The following is a 26155-nucleotide window of genomic DNA, read 5'->3' as shown; positions in this document are numbered from 1 at the left end:
CTTCTAACATATTCTTGAGAATGACAAAAAAATAATTCTGCCCATAGTACAAATAACAGCTGTGTTATGTGTGAGAAAGATATACCTTGCATTAGTGTTTCCCCAATTTTCTAAATAGACCATGAAAAATAAAAGTTAAATTTTCTTTCGTTTTTAGAGACTGTTTAATAGCACTATAATATTTTTATGTATTTCTCCAAAGTTCCACATTTTTTCAGCAGAAAAGGTGACTATTTTATGTTAATGAATCTTAAAAATATTCATAAGAATGTATCAAAAAAGCTCTTGATTAATAATCTTGAGCAAGATACTTTTTTTTCCCAAATAAATAAAATTTCAACTATACTCCTATTAAAAGAGTAAGCAGCACTATGTAGGTGTCCTAAAAGGTAACCACATGCTCAGCTAGAATAAATAGGACTTATTTGTTGCCATAGAGGCAAAAGATTAATTCCCCAGGTAGTGTCTCAGGTCTCAGTAAGACACTTGACAGTAGATGAGATGTTAAAACTCCTGGGAGGAAAAAGAAAACCCAGGTGATATATTAAACACTGTCTTATATTATGCAAGAAGAGCACAGAATATGCCTGAGAATGCAAATAAAACTTAGGGATTTCATTGCCTGTCCCATGAAGAATATCCACTATTAAAGCCCTTTGTAACTTATATCAGCTCTAAGCTCAAACTAACTCATGGCACTGGTTTTGGGAATTGCAACCAGAATTCACATAAATTTCACCTCAGGGCAGAGTCATGGGGTACAACCTGAGCACTTTCAGTGGCCTCTTACATATATAGTGGGGTAGTATATAAGTCTCTAGAGAAGCTGAGGTTGAAAAACCCTCTCTGCTTTCAGCCTATAAAAGAGAAAAGTCTATTTCCATTTCCAAGGTATGAAAATTGGCTTGTCAGTTTACAATCCCATTTAGCTGTCCCTAGTAAAATCCCAAAAAGGCACTGCCATTATACAAAAGAGAAATATATCTGGTAGAGGAAGTGAGTTAATGTTTAATTGATAGCAGTGTCAGAACATTCTTTAGAATCAACAAAATGTAAGACATTCTTTCATTTTGAGCACCAAAAGTGATTATACAGACTGACAAATACCTTCTTAAACCAGAGTGTCCCCATTGTCAGCCCATGGTCTACACTCATCTTCATCCCAGATGAAATCTTCTACATTCTTACAAGTCTTTTCCTGATCTTTGACTGCAAGCAGCCCAGATCACCAACATCAGGCAAAATGAATCCAAGCCTCCTCCTTCTTCAAATCCTAATGTAGTCCTAAGGTAGTTTCTTAAGAAAACCACAGAAATCATTCGTAAGCAGAAACCTGAATGTGTCAGCATAACATCTTTAGCAAACACAGAAGTTTTTGGGACACTCTGCTGTGGGGAAAGTTGTGTACACTAGGACTTGGGTATCTGCATCAGGGTTCTGAGTCTCAGACAGGAAACAGCCTGGACACTTCAAGCACAAAGGCTACTGTCAAAATGTAGACTGAAGCAAACTGGAAATCTCTATTAAACCTTCTCTTGCCCCATCATAATTTTCCTTTCTTGCAAAAGCCTTACTAACAGACACAACTGAAAAGAGGAAAGAGCATATCTAACACAAATGTTCAGTATGTGCTAATTTATTCATCTCATTATTTTATTCTGTCTCTCTGAATGTTATAGCATAAGGGTAATTTCTTGACAGATTAATTACATAAGCACTGATTTTAAAAAATTCATTTCTCTCATTAAATTGCATTTATCCAATTACCCATTAAAGCAACTTGTAATGCGAATGCACATTTTTCACATGACATTCCAAAGCAATGAACTGGAAAATGACACCTTGCCAAAACGGCACATTCATACATGCAATAATAGAATTGAAAGACAAAAAAACCCAAACCACAAACCGAAAAATCCCAACCAACCAACCAACCAACCAACCAACCAAAAAAAAACCACAACAAAAAACAAAAAAAAAACCCCTCCAAAAAAACAAACCCCACACAAACAAACAAAAAATCCACAGAAGAAAAACCCCACCCAAAACCAAAACCCAAACAAATCCCAAAACGATTGCCAGCTGTTTATATCAGTTTTTGTCACTGTTTCAGAATCCATGATGATATTTTGAACTCATATTTATCTAGAATAAAGTAATTTTATTCTTCAGCAAGTGGTGATAAATCAGAATCCTGAAAAACACTCTACTTAGTGCTCAAAAAGTAGTTTGGAACTAGAAGAGTTCTTAAGAGCAGAAAAATCAGGTTCATCAGAGAGTCATTCAAAGGATATTGGAAACAACCTCCGAAATCACGGTGTGCTGATGGGTGCAGACAGACCTCAACGGGCTCTGACTGTGCTGAGCATGGTTTGGGCCCAGCATTCTCACAGGAATCTAAGAACAGTGAGCCAGCTCCAGCCCACAGAGCAACAAAGCTGCATTAGTGCAGCTCTGTGCCCCAGTTATCGTGAAGTAGCAAGAGTCAGAACTCATTAGCTCAGGAACTGTGCTAAGCTCATTTATACACACAGTGTCTTCAAAGCTGAGCTGCTGTGAAATGCTGAACTGTATTTGCAAACCTACTAGGTCAGCCTGCATTGCTGCACTTTGTGCCACTTCTCAGCAGAAGTCTCCTCTGACCTCGGCCGTGGTCTGAGGCAGTGCAAATTGACTCTAAAATCTAAACATCACATAGGGAGCTATACCTCAGAAAACCCTGACCTTTTATCCCTATGCATACAACAGACCCAATTAAAACCTTTTTACTAATACAAAACATGTGACTACAATTAGTCATTTTTGTTTTTTTTGGTAAGTATGGGTACTCAAAATAGTCTCAAAAAAGACTCAGACTAAAGTGTGATCCCTCCAAACAGATGAGGCATTTTAAATACAAAGGCTGAGTCAGTAGAGAAATATGCAGGAATTATCGTGCAGATCTTATGTACTGTCTTTTATAGATCTTTTCATATTCCCTTGAGAGACCCGACTGCATCTGCCTTATTTTAGCACAAAAGCAGAAATCACTCTTTGGTACTCAGCTGTATCAACACTGAGCTAGGAATTGTTCTCATTTACAACAGCCTTCTGAGTATTGCTTATAGAGCTCTGAGCAGCCCCAAATCTTCATGCTACTTCAACTGGAAGCTACTCTTTGTTAACACAGGTGCTATGGTCAAATAACACTTAAGAAGTCTATCCTATTCCAATCCTATTGGGATTGAATCTTCTCTATAACACTACTGTGCCAAATGTGCTTTTTACCTCTAGGCACATACAGGCCAGTCAGGTGATCAGGCCTATGCTTCTGGGTTTGAGAAACTAAACCACCTCCCTGTTTGCCTTTTCTCTATTCTAAAATCTGGAGAGGCTTTGTGAGCAGGGAGACATATTTTTTCTTGATAGCCAACTGCTCAGAACATCTCTGGTGAATTTATTTACGTTATCTAGGAAGTGGCTCAACCACATTATTGGAGGCAGAGTCATCTGAACTGCCTCATGCAGGCCAGCCATGTTCTGAAAGCAGTATAGCCACACCTTCACTATCCACACCTACCAGTTTGGCTCAGCTAGAAGTTCTCTGGTTTCCATGGCCAATGAAGCGTTCTCATTTTTCCAGTCATAGCTTGCATTTGCATTCATCATATCTGGATTTGCTTGTTTATTTTTTAGATTTACCATGTTTCTGCCTATCTAACCCCTGAAGAACTGAGATCTGATAGTACATATGAAAAAGAGGAGTGAGGAAAGAAGATACACAGTTGTATTTCTATTAAATATGCACGTTTGTGAGCAATACACTCAATAAAAGGAGCAAAATCTACCATGTAACAGAAGTATGCTCACACTGTTATTTCTAATGCTATCAGGTTTACTGAGATAGAATTTAGCCACAAAAGACTTGTGTCCATGGGTTCACTGCTTCGTTATCTCAAATTGGCTCTTTTTTCACATCTGTTTCCATCAAGCAGCACATGTGTCTCACAGTTCTTCAGAGTGCTTTGGCGTGATTAATTTCTGTGACACAAACTCTGCCATTGCTGCCAGGTCTGTGGTGTTCAGGTTTGTGCTGCCTGTTTGGGTATGAGAAAGCATGAACTCTCTGTACTGCAGCACAGCTACACTGGAGATGACTCTTCCTGCAAATCAGCTCGGTATTGCCATCAGGCAACTACAACTCTTCTTCCTGAGCCAGCCAAGGAAAGTCCCTTCTCTGCTGCAGTAACTGCTGCTATTTCAGCCTGGCCCCACGCCACTCCAAGCCTATAGGATCCCATCAACCACATCTATTCCCTTGTCCTCAAAACAAAGCATTTGGAACACGAATGCTAGACTTGCTCTTGTTTATTCAGAGAGCCTTTTCTGGTTTCTTGATGCTTCCCTCAAAATAACTGAAAAACCTTGGCTGGAACTTTGGAGGTTTTACTGTGAAAATTAAATGCCATTTAAGGTATCTCAATTCACAATTCCCTGCCTATTATGTCAGGATGACTCTTAACACTGAAACAAATGACAAATTTCCTCTTTCTGCTGTCATTATTACAAAATATTAACTTAGCAAGAAGATCTAAAGCAGGAAGAAAACAGTACTGTGTGGGACTAGGAACAAATAACAGAATGATTTATGCAAATTATGTTAGACACAGTAAGTTGTTCCCCTTTGCCTTTGGTGCCAGTCAATCTTCACTCCCAGCTCTGATGCTTCTAATGCCCAGAGGAATTGAACATATTGATTTACAAACCTCTTGAAACATTTAGCATTCTTTTGGTTGTTAGTTTAAAATAAGCAAATGCTTGAGAGAAGCAAAGACCAAAAATCAAGACAGTGGAATACCAAGATTTTCCTAGAGCAAAAAATAATGAATAGAAGAATATCTCTCTCTAGGGAAAGAAAAGTTGCATTTCGAGAGAATTATGAAGTTCTTAATATAAACAGATTTCTGTTTTGTGAAATTAGAAGTAATTAATCTAACTAAAGGCCATGCCATTTAACATAAAAGGGATTTATATTAGTATCATTACATTCCCTATGACATGAATACAGCACATATAGATTGCAAGATCTTTTAAGGGGCTGGATGATTTGTCATCCACTCAAGAATAGTCACTTGCTGAGACAGCTAAAGGTAATATGAGCACTCCGGGGTCCCATGCCAGGGCATAACCCGATCACCTACAAAGATTAGAAAGGAATGTTCCTCACATGTGCAGTCCTGAGTAGCTGGCTCTCTGTAGCATAGATCTTGGTACTTGTTTTTTAACCTTTTCCTTGAGCAGAAGCTTATTATTGTTTCTAGACTAGGTGCACAACAGAATTGATTCTGTATACTAAATCTTGTTCTTATCTTTTTACTGTTAGAGGATTCTTTGGTGAAAAAGAATAAAGTCCTATTATATATTATATTTCAATATGCAGATGACTTCCAAGGTAATTTCATTTACATTAAATACTTTACTTCCAATTTATTTTCATGGAACACCAGGCACTGCAAATGAGAATGTTATACGAAATAAAAATGAATAGCTTTGCACTCAGGCAAATAAGCTCGTCATCATAAAGTTATTCAAATTTATAAAAAATATGGAAAGCTTCCTTGATTTGAACTTTCAAGTATGTATTTTTACATTATTTAATTGATTATACTTACTAGATAACATGATTTGAAAGCCACCCTTCAATGTTGTAGGCATCACTGATAGTATTTTACAGGTTTCAATAATGCATAAACAAGGTAATAAACACTCCTCAGAGTGTTTATTACACTCACATTAAATCACATAATTCAGCAACAACGTAAAGTAAACAGATCTTCCTACCCCCCAGAGCCTCCACATTACCACTGGCACCCCCCAGTGAAAATCCAGCTACTCACAGTCACAGGGGTGAGCAGATGGGCCAGCTTTGCAATCAATCCAGGAAGCTCAGATATTTTACAGATATTAGAAAAGAAAGAGACAAAAAAACCTCACCAACCAATCAAACAAAGAAAACAACAAAAAACCGCCAAACTACTTCACCTGCCACTTTCTCTTCTTATTCTAATTATGAATTAAGACTAAGTTCCTCCTTTGGCAGTATAGGCTAGCATGGGATGGAAAATATTCCAAGACACATCTTGGCATATGTAGGTCAAAATAAACCCTTTAGCATTATTTTTAAAACTTGAGAAGTTCTATGAGAAAGTTTTTATCAATAGTCTTTTTATAGAAAGGCTTTAATAAATAGATATGTATACACATATTTAAGCTCACACACAAAGCCACCACATACAAACTCATACATTAGGACTGCATACACACTGTGCTTGAACCTGAGCTATTATATATTTTACAAACAAAAAGATGGTATTTATATTCCGCCTTTTGAATGATGTGAACAAAAGAGAGAGCCTAGAGTGGGCCACATTGAAAGATGTGAAGGTGACAGCAAAGTCATTCACTTTGTTCATTATGTTATGAGGTGCACCTCTTTGACTACATGATCCTGGGATAAAGCAAAGATAAAAGTGGGCAGAACCACCTAAAGAATGACACTCCAGGAACGCAAAGGAGTTTTTTTGTTTGACTTCATCTCTGTGCAGATTTTCCCCATCAGGCAAGAATGGTCTTCCAGTAGAGATGCAGACATGATTTCCCCTCTCACAGAAATAAAACTTCAGACCCTCACCTGCTTTCACATAGAGCAAGATCCTACACCTCTCCTGATGGGATCCCTCAGCTCATTTCTGTCCCTGCATTACAGTACTGCAGCTCTATTATCTTCTTTTTCATTAATCCAAATGGAAGTGGCAGCCTACTACGAAGTAGAGAAACAGCTGGTCTATACTTGGATACTACAAGTGGAAGAGCTACATAATTAGGGATTCAAAACACACACTCAGCTCTGTTGTGGGGCTAATCCATCAGCTGTAGGCTGCTCTCATTTGTGATATGAAATTATGCTGAGAAAAGCCATGGACTTCTGGAGTACACAGGTGACTACCACTCTTGCCTTTCTGTTATAGCAGTATCCTCCAGCCAGACCATTGATGGCCACTGATGGGTCTATTTGTCTAATGGAATATTAATTCATAGAATCAGAGAATAACCTGAGTTGGGAGGGACCCACAAGAATCATCAAAGTCCAAATCCTTAGAGTAATTATCTGCTTATTAATACTTTTGATTGGATTAACCAAGCATAGTGCCATCAACATACCTTTCTTCTCAGCTCCATAGCACATGAACTTCTTGTGGAGGCCAATGGGCCTGCCACAGCTCTGCCCATGGCCCTGCTCTGGAGGGATGTCCCTAGAATGGGATGTCCCTTGAATGGGCTGTGATTAACTTATCACAACCCTCCTGGAAAGATGTTCCTTAAGTGGGCACATCCCCCCTTATCATGGTGAGCTATCCCCAAAGGCTTCAGTGATCCCACCATGATTTAGCACCCATGTTAATCCTATGTAACCCATTGGTCTTTCCCCCTTGGAACCATCCTTGCTTTCTCCCATAAAAACCCCAGCTTTTCCCCCAGTTCTTGAGGGAGCTGTCATCCCTGGCCCCCTTCACAGAGCTGCTGGATAATAAAGAAATCGCTGTGGAATTGCCATATAATGCTCCTGTCTCTCTGTCTCTGGGCTGGCCTGGGATAGCCTCGCAAGTAGAGCTGAAATCACTGAGCTGAAATCACTGATCAGAGCTGATCACTTGCAGCCACAGGCTGCAGCTTGCTGAGGTGTATCTGGCGGATAGGGGATCTGCCAGAAGACCCTCTTAGAAGGCAGTCCTTTGCAGGACTCTCTCTGGGAAGGTTGGTGGCTTTCTGAGTTGCAGCATTGGACTTCCACGGCCCCCCCCAGCTGCCTACAACTTCTCAGATGCCATTTCTTTGGCTTCCACACTCCCCTTAACGTCCCCTTAACATCTCAGTATTTCCCCCTTTCAAACAACAACCATCTCTTCCCCAAGATCATATTGGAGACACCATGTTTGCCAGCATTAATGCCAAGTGTGGGTGTGTTCTACTCCTTTTCTTAGTTCTTAGGATACATTCTCCCCATGTAGAGCAAGCTCTCAGTGTTAGGAACACTCTGCTTACCTTCTGGTAATGTCCACTCGATGCCGACATTATGGCTCACAGATTTTATAAAAATGAAATTAAAGACAGTTGAATCAATTTAGTAAAGTACATTTGGGTTTAAGCAACTAAAATTTTGTTTGGGTCATGTTTACCCACCTGAGCACATAAAATTCCCTAACCATACTTGCCACTTCTTCTCACTTGTCCTTTTCCTGCATCCCCACCCTTCTCAGGTCCATCCCAAAGTCCAAATACCTTTCCATTAATAAAACGTTTTGTTCCAAATGTACCAGCTTGTAAAAGGTTCACAGGCTGTTTTTCTAAATTAACATTAATGCCATTTTAGTAGCCAGTCATGAGTAAAGCAAACAGGTTCTTGAAATAAGATATTTTCTTTACAACATTAGGCTCAACACTTCACTACTTCAATTAATGTGTTGTGATAGGTGTTGTAGGTTCATATTACTATCTTCCTGTATATCTGCAGTGAAGCCTCATAGTGCAGTGTAATTGGACCTTCACAAAGTCACCTTCCACCTACTGGCAATGGATAATGGCACAGTTTGTAAAATACCTTACTACAAAGAATGTAGTAGCCTGATAAATTCAGAAAGATAAAGAATAATTTGTAAATATAAATCAGTGGAAATTTTACCACTAAAAAAGGTATTTGAATTTGCATTAGAAGCAAGAAGTATTCAAGAAGCAAGAAGTTTAAGAAAAAAGTTTAAGTTTAAGAAAAAAGCATCAGAATTTAAAGTCTTTAACCAAGATGAAGATTTAATGGTAGTTTGATCTTAGACGTCACAGGCAAGTATGTTCCAACCAGATAACATAATAAAAGGGCTACAAGCCTATGGCCAAAGAATTTACAAAGGCAAATCAGTAAAGTTTACTGAAACCAAGAGAATTACAGTTGGTATGATCCAGCTCTATGTATAACACTATCTTGAATCCAGTATAGGAGCAGTGCTTATGAATTTCACATAGGAAACAAAAAACACAACAAAGGGCAGATTCTGTTGCTGGCATTGTTCCATTCAGCTATTTCTCACTCATACTGCTGTAGCAGCTAAGATCAGAAGAACTCTACCATCACAGTAAAAGACAGGCTCCCCCTCCCAGCAAAGAAACACATCCTGTAAGCAAGCATAGAGGATCCCAAATGGATGACCAAAGAGTACTAGGAAACAGTACCATCCTATTGATTACAGTGCACCAATCCTCTCCATGGGCTAATTTTTTTTTTTTGTGGCCAAGAGTTTCAGGGTGGTGTGTGAAGAAGAAAGAATATAGAAGAAGGTACACCAGTGCTTATTATAACATGAAACATATGGGCAAATGAAGTCAGTATCTTAATTGATGAGAAACAATAACTTTAATCTTGATGTGGAAAGTAAGATGTCAGACAATGACAGGCATCTGTCAGTTTGTGGAGCTGGGACCCACTCCTGCTCTGAATGCCAGTCTGCTCTTTGTCACTGTATAGCATACAGAACTTGGCACCCTGCCTCCATTCCACACAAAACAAGGGAATGAAAGCAGAAGACCCTAAAAAATGCAGGAATTTTTGCATGTGTAATGTTAAAAGATTCTGCCTGAAGGTCTCTTTAGCTTTTTTAAATTTGCTATTTTGAATGTCATCTTTCCTGGACTTAGCCTTAAATTCGACTAGCTTGACTAATCAGCTGAAAATAGGAGCAATTTTGAAGTTCAGAGTCATCTGAATTATCAAGAATGAGTGATAACCCTTCAATGTAACTGATCTTCCATAGCCACAAAGCAGAAAACTTTCCATTGGAATGATAATGCACTTCCATGGCAAAGTAGTCTTTCCCCATAATCTACAGGATACACTATCATGACAACCACACCTACAAGATACCCAAATTGTGAAGTGAATTACTACTACTTGCTCCCCAGAGGAAAACACTAGCTTATACCTGCCAGATGGAACTGGCAGCTGGCAACTCAATGCACCACAGAGACTTTATGTAAATAGGCTCTTAACAAATGGGTATTCTGGCTTCCTGTTCCCACTCCATTTAAGTCTAACACCACTGACTCCCACTCCACATCTTGATTGGCTCTTGGACTTAGCCTTTGTTCCTGCCTAGTTCAGACTGCTTCATACACACAGACACACACACAGTTTTTATTATTTATATATTTTATCATAATAAATATTAATTATATGTATTTAATCAAAGACATTGCTTCCAGTTTGCTTACAAACAGACCTTCATTGGCTGCATCATGTCAAAGAAAAGAAGTCACATATCTCAGTGTCACAGACTTTATGCCCTTGATTACCAAATACATATCCCAATCCTCTCACTGAGGGAGGACAAGATTAATAGTACAGCAAGTGCATATACTGCTGCCCTGAATGTTCAGTACTGCCAAGTGTTTTCTTAAGTTGGGCTGCACCTAAACAAGAGTTAGCATGCCTAACTACTTCAAATAAATGATGTAATTGCTCTTTCAGTTTGAAAAGTTTAACAAAAAACTGGCTTTTACTTGTCGTTAAGTGCAACCACAAATAAACCTTACCAGTCCAGTAATTTTTTAAATAGAAATTTCTGAAACTATTTTAGTGAAATACACAGGGAAAATAAGAATAAAAAACAACCAAACAAAACAATCAAAAACCTCAGGAGATATGTAAACAAATAACAATATGAACCATTCTTGAACGTGTTCTGCTCCAGTAGGAGGGAAACACATACCTGTGGAAAACTGAAGCAGATCTAATGAAAGCATTACAGCTGGCAGAAAATGCTTATTACAGAATGCTTTAAAAATACACGATTTTAAAAAAAGAAGTATTCAAATACATTATTTATGGTCATGCAGTAAAAGCTAGCCAGACAGAAAATATAAAGAAACTTCATTATCTATCTCAAGAGAGTCATGAATTACAGTGAGCTTTAGAACAACTCCTCTCAGATCTGTCCACATCTTACTCACATCATCAAGCCCCGAAGATTAATGAACAAAACACAGAATATTTTATTACTAAAAGTCACTTACTAATGAATACAGGATATGATTAAGTTACATTTCTTCACTGAAAAGTGAAATAGGCTTAGAGAGAAATAGAAATAGTTTGCTTCATGAAAACAGCAACCTTAAGGTATATTCTTTCACCTTGCAAAACACACGTGAGGGTTTAGATATACTATCACTAACTGATAAATCTAAGACTTTATACTAAGAAATCCCATTTTTTGTGGCGTTTTGGGTATGTGGGTGTGCTTACCCTAGGCAGAAGTAGCTTCCAGAAGCTGGGAAAAACTTGCAGGTGTGAGAGCTCATACCACAGGTTATTCCCCCCAGAATTACTTGTGAAGAAAGAACATGACAGAGTTCTAGCATTTGATCAGTTCTAGTTTACTGAAATGTGCAATTTTGAAGTTAATACTATCATCTTATTTGCTGCCTTGCCCCTTTACTACAGCCAGACTGACACTAGCTGTGGGGGATCCTTAAGCAAGTGGCCTGGACTGAAAAAGCTTCCTACAGGGCAAGCTCTATCAATTACAGCTTTTTTTAAAAACAATACTAGCTATTTTTTACCGATTTTTTGCAGGTGCTTTCAGTTTAAAAATTCTTCTAAATACAGCTAAGTGAATTCTCTCCATTTTTTTTCTGGAATGACGAGTATGTAAAAGCCTCTCATAAAAGCCTCTCAAGGCCACAGAACCTTTCATATGTTAAATACACTTGAGTGTTATTTATTTATAACCGAAGATACAAAGTTCACTAGAGAGGACTCAGTTCTTTAATTTGCCAACAGGATGAGTAATCAGCAAGTATGTGCTGGCCAGAGCACGGCAGCCATTTAGTACACACTATCTAAATCCACAGGGATGATCACAATTCACAGTGGAATATGGAACGCCACTGAAGCAGAGGTGGGAGAGAGTTTGGGCAGAAAAAGGAAACAAATCTCCAGGAATTTAGGCACAGTATATCCTGCTGCACCTTGGACAATTTGTTTTCTTTCCTAATATGGAAAATTCACAAAATTACTTTATTAGACAGTGCGAAGTAACAAGACTAGTTCAGAAACGGCATCTAGGGTAAGCAGCTATTGGTGATGGCTGATTTAATAAGAATATTCCAGATTGATTTTGGAAAGCTGCCAAGTCACTCACAGAAATGTATCATCCATCAGGACAACTTATTAAATCCATTGTTATTTCTGTTAATCTATTGTTTAATCTTAAGAATCCTAATTTATGGCCAATAGAGGTTTTTGTTTTTTAAGTAAACAAAACTCTAGAGCTTCTGACTAGAAATTTCTGCTATTCAGATTGCTCTTTTAATATCACTACTTTTTCTCCAGTGGTTTTACCAAATGCAATTGTAGGCTACAGACTTTTTTGATTCTTTCCTGCTTTTGCTAAATAATTCAGATATCTTGAAAAGAGCAGGCAGTACATTGGCAGGAAAGTACCTTCCTCTTATTTTTCCTGCTAATTTCAGTGGGATGTATGATGGCATGTGCTGGGAATGGATAATTAAGCCTCATTCTCTTGTTGCCACTCTAATGAGGATTGTATTTGTATCTAAGTTAATTGAAGTAATACTGATACTGGTTTGTTGTAGTCTGTAGTGTAGTATCATTTGAGCTCCATCCATTGCTCTCATGACTTTCAGTTTAAATACATTTCAAGGTTTATTTCTCATGGTCTTCCAAGAATACACATTATAACTGTTACAAGTGCACAAATTATTGTTTACTCTTTTCTTCTGGGCATCTCATGCTGTAGGAAACAAATCCACACTTTACTATGGACTTGGTGCATGGGGACATGACAAAAGGCATCACTTAAATTCTAAATATCTTCACAGTTTATGCAAAATCTAATCACTATATGAAAAACCTTGCTCTGAGAAGTTTGCTTCATCCTCAGCTTTGATTACACTCACAGGGATCATTTTACCTGAATCAGACCTGGCAAAATCTGCACTAAGACCTCCAGAATCCAAGCAATGCTGTAACAAATCCCAGACTACTAGGCCACACCACTGATCCAAAGGCCAAATGCTATTTGAGTTACTCCTCAGTGAGGTCGATCAAATCAGATGAGAGCAACAAGAACAAGCTTTTGACCTACATTTTACCTTTGCAATTTAAAACCAAACTTTACTTCAGCTCTAGCTATGCCTGAACCAGACGTGCTTTGCCTAGCTCAAGTTCTTTGTGTCTTATATTCTGGATAATTCATCCTTCTGAATGCTTATCAAACAAATGGCTACCTTCTATTTGTCAGTAACACCAACTATATAGAAAATGTTCTAAGATTATATTAAAACACACAATTATAATAACAGGTGTCTACTGCCATAGAAGCACTGTTAAAATAAATAAAAAATAAATAAAAGAGACATTTACTCATTACAGGAAACTCAACACCAACTCAACACCTTACTTTACTGCAGATTCAACTAGTTATAAGTGGAACACCAACACAGACAATGCAGTTGTTTAGGCTGGGATAACTGAGACACTCTTCACCTTCTCTCCCCCTCTTCCCAAAACATCTGATCTGTTTCTTGACAAGTGGTTAGTATAATTTGGCTGATAAATGCAAATGTCTGGATGTTGATTCTTTGACCTGCCTGTAATCAGAAAAATGATCAGCAGTTCAAGTGTCAACTTGATAATCCAGAAAACAAACAGCAAAACCTGTTCATCACCCTCTTTACCCTTTGTTTACCAAAGGCATATTTTTAAACACAGACTGCTGGTGGGAACATCTTTTCCAGCTGGCTAGCAAGGTGCATAGTTCACTCACCATGCACGAAAAAATATTTTCTAAGTAATAAAAACTTTGAAGTTCTAAACGCCTAAGTCTTGGATCAAAAAATCTTATACTTTCTTGTTGTTTTCAACACTGTATTTTTAATGCCATCCCAAGAAATCTCTACCTCTTTTCAATGCAAGGTATTAAGACATAAAATTGTGTTTCCTCTCTTGTTGGAGAATGGACTTTCGCTTAAAAATCAATTCAAACTCATTAATGAGAAATATATAATTTAATGGACAGCTGTCAGAATGAACAATATGAGTAACAGGGACACCAACAGAATAAGGACAAACCCTTTAAGCTTAAATTATCATACTTTTTATACAAGAAATGTCACAGCCTATTAGCAGTATAACAGATGTCTTCATAACAAATTCAGATAAAAACTGTGAATGGAAACTAACTCAGAAAACTATAGCACTGATTTTAGCACAGGTGAAGAGGGATTTAAAATGTCTTATTCAGCTATGATACAGGAATTGAAAAATATAGGCCTAATTTAATGGTTCCTTTAAGGAGATGTCACTTATTCTTTCATATTTATACTTTTCACTCAGCATCCCATTTCACTGTTAAAGATAGGTCATACACTTGAAGTTCTTTCAGAAACTAGGAGATTAGACACTGAATTCTCTTCTTCTGTAATTGTTTCATTGCTGCTTCTGCTTATCACCTTGGATGTGTTTCTGTCAAACAGCAGAGTCACTGTGCTTGAATGAATCAGGACAGCAAAACAGCTGTGACTGCACTAATGCAAAGGTATTTATGGAAACAAAATGCACAGTAAAAACATGCATTTATTTTCCAAGCAGGGCTCATTAATTGGTGGCATTCTTTTAATACAATGATTTATGATATGCAGTATAATCTAAATTTAGTTTTGCTGTAGTCTCAACAAGGAATCAATTAGGACAATTTGGAGTGAGGGTAAATGTGATTCTTGCCAAGAGAAAGGATATTTTATTTTCTCTTTTTAAAAGCCTGATGCAAGCAGAAAGACTCCAACTGACCACTGTGTGGTCTGTCTCATAGCCCTTGCCTTTACTTATAACTCCTGTTTTTATTACTTATGGGTTTTACGGCTTTAATTTGTTTTGCCTTTGCATTACCAGCCAACTGTTACATTCTTTTTCTGTCCTGTTTCTTTTCCTCCAAAAAACAAAGCTGATATTTATCTTTTTGTGGTTTCCTGCACACCCTTACAATGTACCAAACATGTAGCTCTAAAACAACTAAGCAGATTAAAAATGGTGGGGCATTCACATGCACTTTCACCTACCCACACTGTTGGTTTTTATCTTTGTTGTCTTTCTCAAAAATGACATTTTAAATATTCACTTCAATTTTCATTACATTTCAGATCAGAAGGCATTATACCATTTGTAGCAACAGTCGCCCTGGCAAATTTAAATCAAATCAAGTGTTACTTTCTCTAAAGAACTGGTATCAAGCTGTCCTAAGCTTGTTCAATGGCACAACACAGATGCCATAGCCTGTACATGAACTGTGCTTAGGTGATCTCAGCAGGAAAATCAGGCCTGCTGTTTTCTGCAAATTAATCTGAACATCTGCTTTGTCTAAAACCATATATCATGATCAGATTTAAATGTATGATATAAGGCAGAAATATTAGAAAAATGTTCTCTGATCAGTAGAAGACAATAGTTCCTCTTATCCAACATTCTTCTTCAGTTTACAGTTGCCTGTAGACTGGGAGGAAAAAAGTCCTGATGCTATAGAAGGTCGACAGATATCTCCAAATGACAAGATCATGCAGAAGGATGGTGATCAGCATAAACATACAATACTGTATGAGCACTTGTACCTCTGGGAGTATATTTTAATCTTGCAAGGGAGACTTCTTGGGCAGAAGAGTGTACAAGCAGGTACTGAATACAGCAATTACAAAGTGCTGGAAGCTGTGTGCCAAAGTAAACAGAACTAGGGAATTTCACAGTCCATTTAAAGCCAAAACGTTTGGTCACAATGAAACAATAACAATATCCTTCTAAGTGTGCCAGCCTGTCCAGTGGCTTCAATGTTCTCAGTATCTCTTTTCTTATCAAACTGCCGTTTCCAGTAGCATAGCTTCAGGAAACTGTGTCCCACATTAACCACAAACAGCTGTTGTCTCAATTGACAGTAATTGCTACTTGCAAGAATATACTTACACATCCATTTTTTACTAATTACTGTATTTTCAGTAATCTCAGTACCAGATTATAATTATTTTTTGTGCTTTTCTTAGGACAATTTATTCCTTGCATTGTACTTTCCGATTTGCTGAAATGTTAATAATTCATCCTGTTAGCTTTTCTGTAATAAATTCTACACATTCATGAGTACACCTACTCTTCCCTAGCAGCTTTTCAAACTTGTCCAGCAGCTTTAGTCTCACCAAACAAAAGGGAAGCATCTCAAAAAATAGTAAGTGCTAACACATCATGTAAAAATAAGACTCTGGTAGAGTGCCATAACCAAGTGAAAAGTTCAGATACTCAACTGTACTAGATACCAATTAACACACATGAGAGATGCCAAGAAGTAGGCTTCACTATTTTTGATGTTCCCAAAACTAGTTGCTTTTATTTCTACTGCCTGAAGTGATATCAGTGTACCCACACTGATATTCTGTTACTTGACGAAGCATCTAAGCGCAAATTACATTTAAAAATACTAATTAATGCTCTTCAGTAAATTTCTGTTTCTGGTTAGCTTCATGGCATTACTATCCAAAACACAGTGCTGACCTCTGATTTGAGAAAAGACTTTCTTCTTCACACATCCACTTGCAAAGCTCTCGAATTTGCAAAATTGTTTTTGACTCGAAACACTGTATTTATGGTCAGGACTCAAAAGCTGGGTTTTGCTTTTTTCTTTCAGACTTCATGCCAAACTGGTATGTAACCCAGTCTCAAACTGAATCATCGGTACCTAGAGGAATCCAGAAGTCCCGCAAAAATAAGAAGTTTATTTTATCATAGTCAATTAAAACATCAATTACAATCAAAAAGCCTCGTTGGAGAACTCATTATCTGATGCGACAAACTTCAAGCCCTTTCACTCAGTCGATTGCAAAGATGCTCTGTGCAAGGTTTGACAATGTGTTCCATAGAATCTGTCACAGAATGGGTCAGGCTGGAAGGGAGCAGAGCACGGAGGACACGGCACAGGATTGTGTCCGGATGGTTCTGGAATATCTCCGGTGACAGAGCTCCATAACCTCTCTGGGCAAGCTGTTCCAGTGCTTAGTCACCAACACAATAAAGAAGTTATTCCTCACGTTCAGGTGGAACTTCCTGTGCATCAGTTTCTGCGCATTGCCTCTTGTCCTACTATTTGGCACCGTCGAAAAGAGCCTAGCTCCATCCTCTTAGACCGTCTGACATGTACACACACCAACGATGTTTCCCGCAACCTGGGCGTTTAAGTGGATGCGGAGCGCAGTTTAAGGCACGGGGCGGGATGTTTTAGACGGACTCGCCATGTAAATGCCGCCTTGCCGCCCTCCAAGCTTTCCCTGCCCGACCTCCCCCGCCTTCCCTCCCTCAGCTGCCTGGCGGCGCGCGCGCGCCCGAACCCTCGCGAGAGGCCGCAGCTCGCGCCCGCGTCTGCCACGTTCGAATGGGCCGGCGGCGGCGGCGGAGCGCGGCGGGCGCGCGCAACCGGCGGGCCCCCGCCCCGCCCACCCGCGGGGCCTCCGCCAATCGGAGACGGGGGCGCCCCGCCTCCCTGGCGGGATTGGCTGGTGGCGGATGAGGGGGCGGGGCCGCGGAGCGCTCGGGGTCGCGCTGCTGGGGCCTCGGCGCGCTCCCGCCGCACGCAGCTCTTGGGTGGCGGTGGCGGCTCCCGACGCGCTCCCGCTCCGCCCCCCTGCGCTGCCCGACGGGAGGTGCGATGGCTTCCCGCAAGAGCTCCAGAGCCACCGGCGGCAGCCCCAGTCCCGGCTCCAAGAGAGGTGAGCGGCTGCGAGAACGAGGCGCTAGTTCAGCGGGGAAGGGGCGGGGGGTCCAGTGGCGGCTGGAGCCGGCGGAAGGGAAGGGGCCGATGCTGCCTTCCTCGTGGTGCGGGGCAGCCGCCAGGCAAAGCGCTGGGATGCTGCGCCTTCTCCCCGCCCTGCTGCCCTTCCCTCCCCTCCTCTCCTGCCGGCCCCGCCGGTTCCTCCCGCGCTGCGGGAGCTGGGGAGGGGGTCGCAGGGATCGATGGCCGGGATGTGTCCCTCGCGTTTCCGCCGTTCCCTATCCAGGGAGTTCACGTGGAGGAGAAAGTTGGGCCTGGGCGGCCCTCGAAAGCACCCTAGAAGGGATGAGACAGCGCTGGACAGGCCTCAGCATCTGTGGGTAGCCCCGAGACCTCTTCCTCCGGGAGATGAGGTAGAACCGGGGTGCCCCAATCTCAAGTCTTTCATATTCTCGTGTCCAAACTTGGGTGTGGAATATCTCCTCAGACTGACCTGGTTAGGTCAAAATTATTAGATCTGTTGTAGATGGAGCACCTAAGCTGATGGTTTCTGTAACTATTGAGGCAAGGAGGAAGAGTCTTAGGAAAATGCAAGTAGGAGGTTTTTATGAGGCAGTGATCCACACCTCTCCAATAAAGAACCCCTTGACAAATCTGACAAAGCTATGTGTGGACATTTTGTGTAGGGGAAGTTTAATGTGCATTGGCATTTCTCAGCATAGCAGTACGCCCCTGAAAGAGGGGAGAAAAGTGTCTGGACTTCTGGAGTCACTATGCATCCATGCACACTGTACTGGAGAAAGCAGGTTTATTTTTTTTTTGCCACACACTGAGGGTTTACGTGTTGTAGCTTCTTTGGATTTGAGCTTGATGTGCACAGAGCTCCAGTGATAAAATGTGGTGATGACACAAATAAGATCTGTTGTCCCTCTTTGAATATAGCAATAATTGCGAGAACAGTGTTCATTAAAGGCTGAACCATATAGGATTAGTTTATCTATCACATGATGAATTAAGAGGGAAAGATTTCAAATATACTTAAGCTTAACAGAGTTTAGGGGTAGTATTGTTTGTAGAAGTGTTGTTTTTTGTTTTTTTTTTTTTTAAATCCTTTTTTCAGTTGCTGACCTATGCTGTGCAGTCCGTCTTAATTACAGGTTTTGCTTGGACTGGACTGTGATGATCACCCAGTATTAAGCATGTTGAATACAGATTTTCAATTTTAATGCCTTAAAAACATGCATCTCTGTTGTAATTTTAAGTACTGAATATAGTAGTTAATATTTTAACTATCACTTTACATGTTTGTCTATATTTGAAAAATAAATTTATCAGTAAACTGAATCTCTGATTGAATAAAAAAAGTATCCCACGGGTTTTTGTTTTTAATCAGAGTAAAATTTTCTCTCTTTATATTAAAAGATGTCTTTGAGGAGATGAAGCAATATAAGTAATGTGTTAGGCACTCTACTGACTTGTGACCTCTTAAATTTGTTAGTGTATGAGACTCCTAGTTAGAATCCCTTAGACAACCATAGCAATTACAGCGTGAAGCTGGTGCTGTTTTCATAGTTGCAGCTGCAGAAAGAGGTAAGGGATGGTAACTCCTGTCTGCATAAAGGAACAGCTGGAGGAGCAGAGTGCTCACAGCAGCCAGTAAGCTTTCCATAGTCAAGGGATGTGAAAATGAGATGAGGAAATGATTTTGAGATGGCAAGTAATTGAGACTGTGACGTATGAAAACCTCAAGTCTGAGGCAGTTTTTTCTTGATAGAAGCATTCACTTTCGCAGCAATTCTTGAGAGAGGATGTGGCTTCTTGCCAAGGCCTTGCTTGCAGCTTGAACCACTGAGGCTAACAGCTTATTTACAAATCTGTGCACTCAAGACAATGCCAGCATCAGCAATCTGCGTTTAGGTTTCTCTATTAGATAACATTTGCAGTAATCTACAGATAGATTGAGTCCAAAATAGTTCTAACTGTAATTTATATAGGTGTTTTCAGATACACTGTATTGTCAGAAGCAGAACTAAAAATCTTTTAGAAATAGAACTCTAGCTTTTACTTTCAGAAGTCATATACTAGAAGCTGTCAAATCAGTCCTAATTTTAAAAAAAATCTTTATTTTACCTTTATAGTGCTACTTATTATTTGAAAGTTACATTTACAGAATTGTATGACTGTACCAATGAATTTTTTTAGAGTACAGAAATGTAAACCAGGGAAAATTTGACAGTTTGGGGATACTTAGGGAGGGAAACATGTGTTTGTTATTATCTTTACTGGAAAGTTTGGCTGCTTGTTACTAGCCTGCAGAATCCATTGTAAAGACTTGGCCCCTCAAAAGGAAGACTATCAGTTTTAAAGACTAGATGAAGTAATAGATGCTTGCTGCATTGTCACTTGAAGCATCATTAGATGATGTAAAGTTTTGTTACAGAAACAAATGTATAACAACTGGTCACGAATCAACTCTCTCAAATTTCATGACATGTGAAATGTGGAAATGTCTTGGGCATTGGCAGGTGCCTGTGGAGAAGCCTTCCAGCAAGACTGAGGATCAGCAGCTCAGCTAACTTTTCAAATACAGGTGGCTGAAAAAATATGGACTACTTTGTAAACTATGCTTACCTATAGAAGTTCAGATCATAAGACAACTATCATTATGCTGCTGTGTGGGTGTATTGTAGCTTAAAGTAAGTGAGGGCTTACTTAAACATAATATTTATTGAAGTTGTGCAATAATTGTTTTTTTTGCATCTCTAATGTTAAGTGGGAGAGTTCTCCATTAAGCTAGGCACCATAGAAGCCACACATTTCTAACACAAGGCATTATCTGTATCTACAGAGAACTGTATTTCATATAAAAAAACTCATACTCCTGTCTCAGTTGTGAGACTGTGTTGCCTTCCGTCTCTGTGATGACAAAGAACTCTAACATTTCTTTGGTAAATTTTCTTTAATCTCCACAATAATGACTGAGAATCTTCTGACATCCCCTACTTTTCTCTGCAAGATCCCAGGAGATGGTAGTTTTATCGTTTTGCTGTTTTAACCATGTGGTTTCCTTACTTGTGTGAATGTACTGCCATGTTTTTAACTCCTTTCACTCATCCTTTGGACTGTCTAGTGCCCATTGCTGTAATTCTTTGATTAATTATTGGTGTTTCAACTTTCTTCAGATTTGTTTGGGGCTTTTTTTGGTATGTCTTCAAGGTGACTCAATGTACATACCCAGGTAAAATTTTGTGTTATTACAACTTTTTTAGTTCACTGTATCACTTCTAGAAAGAAGTTGTGCCTGTTAATTTACAAGAATTTCCACTTTTTATCTCATCTCTGTTGTAAAGACTGCTTTAGGGTGTGCTTTTATCTGGGTGAGGATCTCCATTAGCTTTCTAGTTTACCCAAAAAGCAGAGAAAATTCATCAACTGAGCAGGTCATGTTTTACTACTGAAATTCTTTTGTTGGGAATGCTGAACTTCACATCAGTGCTTCCAGTGCTTGGAGTGGGATTGCCTATCCATTCTGTGGTGTTTCTCAGCTGCCCAGCTGTGCTATGGTATCTAATTTTCTTACACCGTGGATTCTGTTTAAATATGATGCTTTTATATATGTAAAAATTTGGTCTCTCTAACTTCTGACCTCAGCTGCTGTCCAGTGTGCTTTTTTATGCTCTTTACAGTTGTGTAATATGTCATCTGATTTCTTGTATTGCAATCTATGCATTATTTCCTTCTTCGTGTTAATTGAAACCCTTAGGAAGAAGGGTGTTAAGATGTTGGAGGTCATAAGTGAGATGTAAATTTGGGATGCTCTATGGGCCTTAACAAATGTTTTGACTTGTCAAACTGCTGACCAAAAGTGACCAAAGTCCAAGCGTTTGCTGAACCAGAAATATTTCTCATGATTCAGTTAGCGTGCTGCTCTGTGCTTTGATTTGGCTTTTTAAACTCAATGTTTTCTTGTAACATAATTGGTCTTCAGAAATACACAGCTGAAGTGTCATTACTGTGTTAGAGTTTCTATAGGTCTATTGTGGGTAAATTAGAAATACTTTGTATCTCACTGGTGGAAACTTTGTATACTTTTAAAGAAATTCTGCTGTAATTTTTTTTGAAAGTCTATCCTATTGCCTAGATTAGTTGCCTGCAACTATTTTAAGATCTTGTATTTTTACCATTAATGCCAGATGCTAATATAAATGGCAAAACCATGGAAATGTAGACAGCTCTATAATTTGTCTTTCTGCCTCGGATCTTATTGAGGGTGGCCTTTCTGGAAGGCATTTTAAAATATTGTCAAACAATCTGCCAAATTTAAAAATTGTAGTGACAGTAATGGTCCAAACATTTGTAATTTGTAATTTAATTTGTAATTTAATACCATTTAATAATGGTATATTGCAGCAGTGCCACTGGTGAAATTACTTCATTTGCTGATTCTCTTCCTTTCTTCTCTTTTTTCTTTTTTTTCCTTTTGTTTTTTTTTTAAATGTCCCGAAGGCAGTAACTCTACAAGCAAATCAGTTTTCTTATATCTGATTCAATGAAAAATATATAAAAAACAATCTTAAAATGGTTAACACAGGTATTTCTCAGCTTACTTGAGCAGATTTGCATTGAAATAGTGAATCCTCAATAGACTCTTGATTCATTTGTCTAACTCTAAAGTGAGGTCTAGAAAGACTACCCTTAAGGTTTATCTCAATGAAATTTTCTCTGCACCATTAACTGTTGACAGGTGCAGTAGCTGATTGCCAAAATGCTGATTGCTTTTTCTCAAGGATGTATTATTTTGCGTTTTAAGACTGATACTTACGTGGAGCAGGATGGATATAAACACCAAGAGCCTGATGCATTCCTCTCGGTTCTTTTCTCCTGAAGAATTCTGAAGGATTCAGAATTCCTCCCCTGAAGAGGACTGGAAGAATCCTCTCCAAATTTCCAGAGATGCTGGCACCTGATGAAGACATCAAAGTTCTCAGTCCCCCTTTTGATCCAGTGTGGGCTGAAATCTTGGGCCTGCTCTGTGTTTCCTAATGGATCTTACCTGTATGCAGGAAGTCATTGTGGGCTAAAATATTCACAGTGCTTCAGATATGGAGGAAGGTTGGACTTCACATCTGCAAGGATGTTTGCTTCAATATAGTTTTTGAGCATTATATTAAGTCTTTAAATAATAACCTTTTCATTAGCCTTTTGAGGATAGGGTTTGTTTAAAATGCTAGGTGGAAAATCTAAAGTATCTCTGGTATCAGAGAGACAGGAAGCTGGAATATGTTTTATCACATTTTGGCAATTGCTCTGACAGTGCACGTGAGGATTCCCCATCAGAGCTCATAGCTACTCAGTGTTCAGACATCAAGGATGTACATCATATTGGGGGATCAAGAAGGTAATTTTTTTTAACAGTTTAAACTACAGGTCTGCAGCCAGCTTAATCTAGTTTGAGGTTTCTCTGCAGTCTTCCTCTTTTAATGCCCCTTCCCTGTACTGAATTAGCTGTGCAGGCATGAGGTGAACCACACAGGGAACTGATAAGCAGAAAACGGATTTTTTTTTATTTCTCCGTCTAGACTGGCTCAATGCATGGCTCTACAGAAGGTCATTTGGGAAGGAGGGAAGAGATGACAATGAGTGGGTGGGCATTTTAGGGGAGGGTAAGGTTAAGTCCAGAGTTTTATGTTTGCTTATGTAATCATGGGGCCATGGTGAACACTGAAAGGTGGCTGGTTTGGTTGGCTATGCTAATGTAATAGGTGGATATATAAGGCCTTCAGTATAGATAACAACATTTACTAGCAGTAGAAGGCCTTTTGTCAAGATTATTTCTAATTACAGAGTGCATAAAAAGGTGACATTTCAATAATGCTGTCTCTTTAAACTGAAAACCCCTTGGCCAATGACCGGTATAAAAAGAAAGGGTTCATTTTCAGCTGGAATTTCTTTGAAACATACAATAAGAATTCCTGTGCTAATTCGTATGTTGAATTCTTCATTGTAGAGAACTTGAGCAATGAAGTTCTGATTTGCCCCAAGCTGTTCTTTCCTGATGAAGATCACAATCTGGTAATCTGTGTGATGGCTGCAGTAATCTTTTTCCTAACTGCATCTGTAAGATAGCTCTTTGCATGGAAAAGTTTTGAGCTATGCTTTGAAGTGGAACTCATAATATTATGTGTCTTGAAACATGTTGGAAATTAAGTATGCAGCTAACTATGTACTGAGTTTGAACATACTGCAGTATGTGTGGTTCAACTTCATTAGAACTTCAAAGATTAAACCAATTGTGGTTTTCTTCATATGGAGTTGCACTCTTACTATGCATGTACTTTACCTGATGTAACAAATGCTACCAAGTTGTTTGTTTGAAGACTTTCTTTACAAAACATCTAATAGCTAGGGGGAGTTGTAACTATTCAGTAGTGGTTTTTTGGTTTTGCAATTCCTTTTCCTGAGGTTCTGTTTTTTAATTGACAGTTAATTACTAATGCAACATATCTCACTTTCTCATTCCTCATGCTGATAGTTTTAAATTTAAAAGTTCTCAAAGAATGTTCATGTAGCAGTTTGTAACTGTAGTCCTATTTCTTTCTATAGTAGCTAGAGGATACATAGTGATTAGAAGACAGAGATATATCTTTTGAAACCAGAAGTTTTTGTAAACAGCAATTACTCTGCAACTGAGATCTCCTAAAAACATATTTTAGTAATGTATGAGACACCTAAAACCTCTTTTGTGCTCCAGAAGAGTTGCAGGTGCATAGCGCCTCCATGGATAAACACCTAATTAAATTGGCTTAGTATTGGACTTGAAACTCTGATAAGTTCTTGGCATTTTAAGCATTTTAAAATATTCTTTCTTTCCATGAGCAGAAACCTGTGAAAAGCAGAGCTGTACGTTTTTGCATGGCAACTGGAGTTTTTCTATTTGAACTCCTTCAAAGCATGAGAAAAATTTAAAGAACTAAACCAACATAGTCTGTTTTCTTTATTTTGTGGCTTAATTAGGACTTGTTGCTAAAACAAATTGATGTGGCCCACATTACAGGATAGGAAAGTGGAACAAGGAAAAAATACCCTTAAATTAATGCCAGCATGTTATGTACGGAGATGAGGATTTTCAGCCTTATGTAATAGAATCTTTTTTAAAGGTCACCACCAGAAAAATTTGCATGTTCTGGGCCCAAGTATTTCTTGTATTTCCTCTCCACATTTACCTTCCCTGAACTCTGCTCTGTCCTAAATACAGCCAACTATTTAATTAACCTACTAATTATGTAGGGCTGTTGGCTACATTAAATCATTCAAATGCAAGGTAGGTAGATTGTATAATTTTAGATCTTATTTCCAAATGTTCTGTGGGAGAGTTGGTTAATCAAAATAGCAGCTTATAAAAAACTTTAATTTGTACAGTTAAAATCAGCATTTTGACTACTCATTGGTGTTGCAGAGATATTGTTCCTACAGCAGGAGGCAAACTAAAATTTGTTTTTAAGTGTGTGGCCTTAACCTTGAACCTTTTGGCTTGATACTTGAGTCAAGTAAGTTTACAAGAGGAATGTTCTACCTTTTTTTGAGTTTAATTCTATTTTGTGCTTGTATACACATAAAAACAAAACTAGAGAAAATTGACAGAAGTATTTGGAAAAAAGATGTACTTTTCTGTACACATCTATTTAAGTTAGGTAAATGTATAACAAAATATTTTTATTCTGTCTTTACAGAACTCCTGTTTTGTTTTTTTTCTCCAATGCTAATTGTCTGAGCCAGTTATTGTACTATCTTTAAGTTTGTGGAGAAAAGGTTAAGAAAAAAAAAGTAATCCAAAGTATTCAGATAATGATAGATGAATTAAATATATTCCTGTTGATAGCATTCATTATAAAACTCAAGTTGTAACCAATGCAGTTTTTAGTCATTTAAGCAGTGTGCACATTTATTTCTTCCTTTTAATAAACCCTACTTGAACTACCCAAAACATAGTCATCCAAATAATCAAAAACTAAAATAAAAAGCCAAAACATAGCTTGGGCAAAATTTGACTAGGTTTTGGAAGTGATCTTCTTTCTATCACATTTAGAAAAGATGCAATTGCAGATTCAGGATTTTCTTTAATATATATGCATCTCTGTGTTCTTCTTCTCTGACTTGAGTAGTTATACTTAGATAAACAAGACTTGAGAAGAAAGTTGTTAAAAGCAGCAGCTCTTATGGGGCAAACAGCTGGTCTCTCCAAACCTCACTGAGAAATGTGGAACCAGCATTGCAAGTAGAGTCCACTGTTTTTCTCATAGAGATAAATCCTT

At 38.6% G+C, this 26155-nt stretch overlaps 1 protein-coding gene across 4 annotated transcripts in view; it reads left to right on the top strand.

Annotated features, from left to right (window-relative positions):
* Positions 1-17635: 17635 nt before the first annotated feature.
* The window catches only part of ASPH (aspartate beta-hydroxylase), a 109171-nt gene continuing 100651 nt past the window's right edge, over positions 17636-26155 (top strand). For 2 of the 4 annotated variants that reach the window (XM_088175445.1, XM_088175450.1), the window contains exon 1: positions 17663-17841. In XM_088175445.1, coding sequence (XP_088031571.1) covers positions 17781-17841 — 61 coding nt within the window. In that variant the 5' untranslated portion in view covers positions 17663-17780. Of the gene's footprint in view, positions 17842-26155 lie in introns of all 4 variants that reach the window. The other 2 variants (XM_088175467.1, XM_088175463.1) reach the window with 2 other exon arrangements.

This window comes from Sturnus vulgaris, chromosome 1, assembly GCF_052056855.1.
Source record: "Sturnus vulgaris isolate bStuVul1 chromosome 1, bStuVul1.hap1, whole genome shotgun sequence".
NCBI lineage: Eukaryota > Metazoa > Chordata > Aves > Passeriformes > Sturnidae > Sturnus > Sturnus vulgaris.
This window is presented reverse-complemented; position numbering and strand designations above follow the sequence as displayed.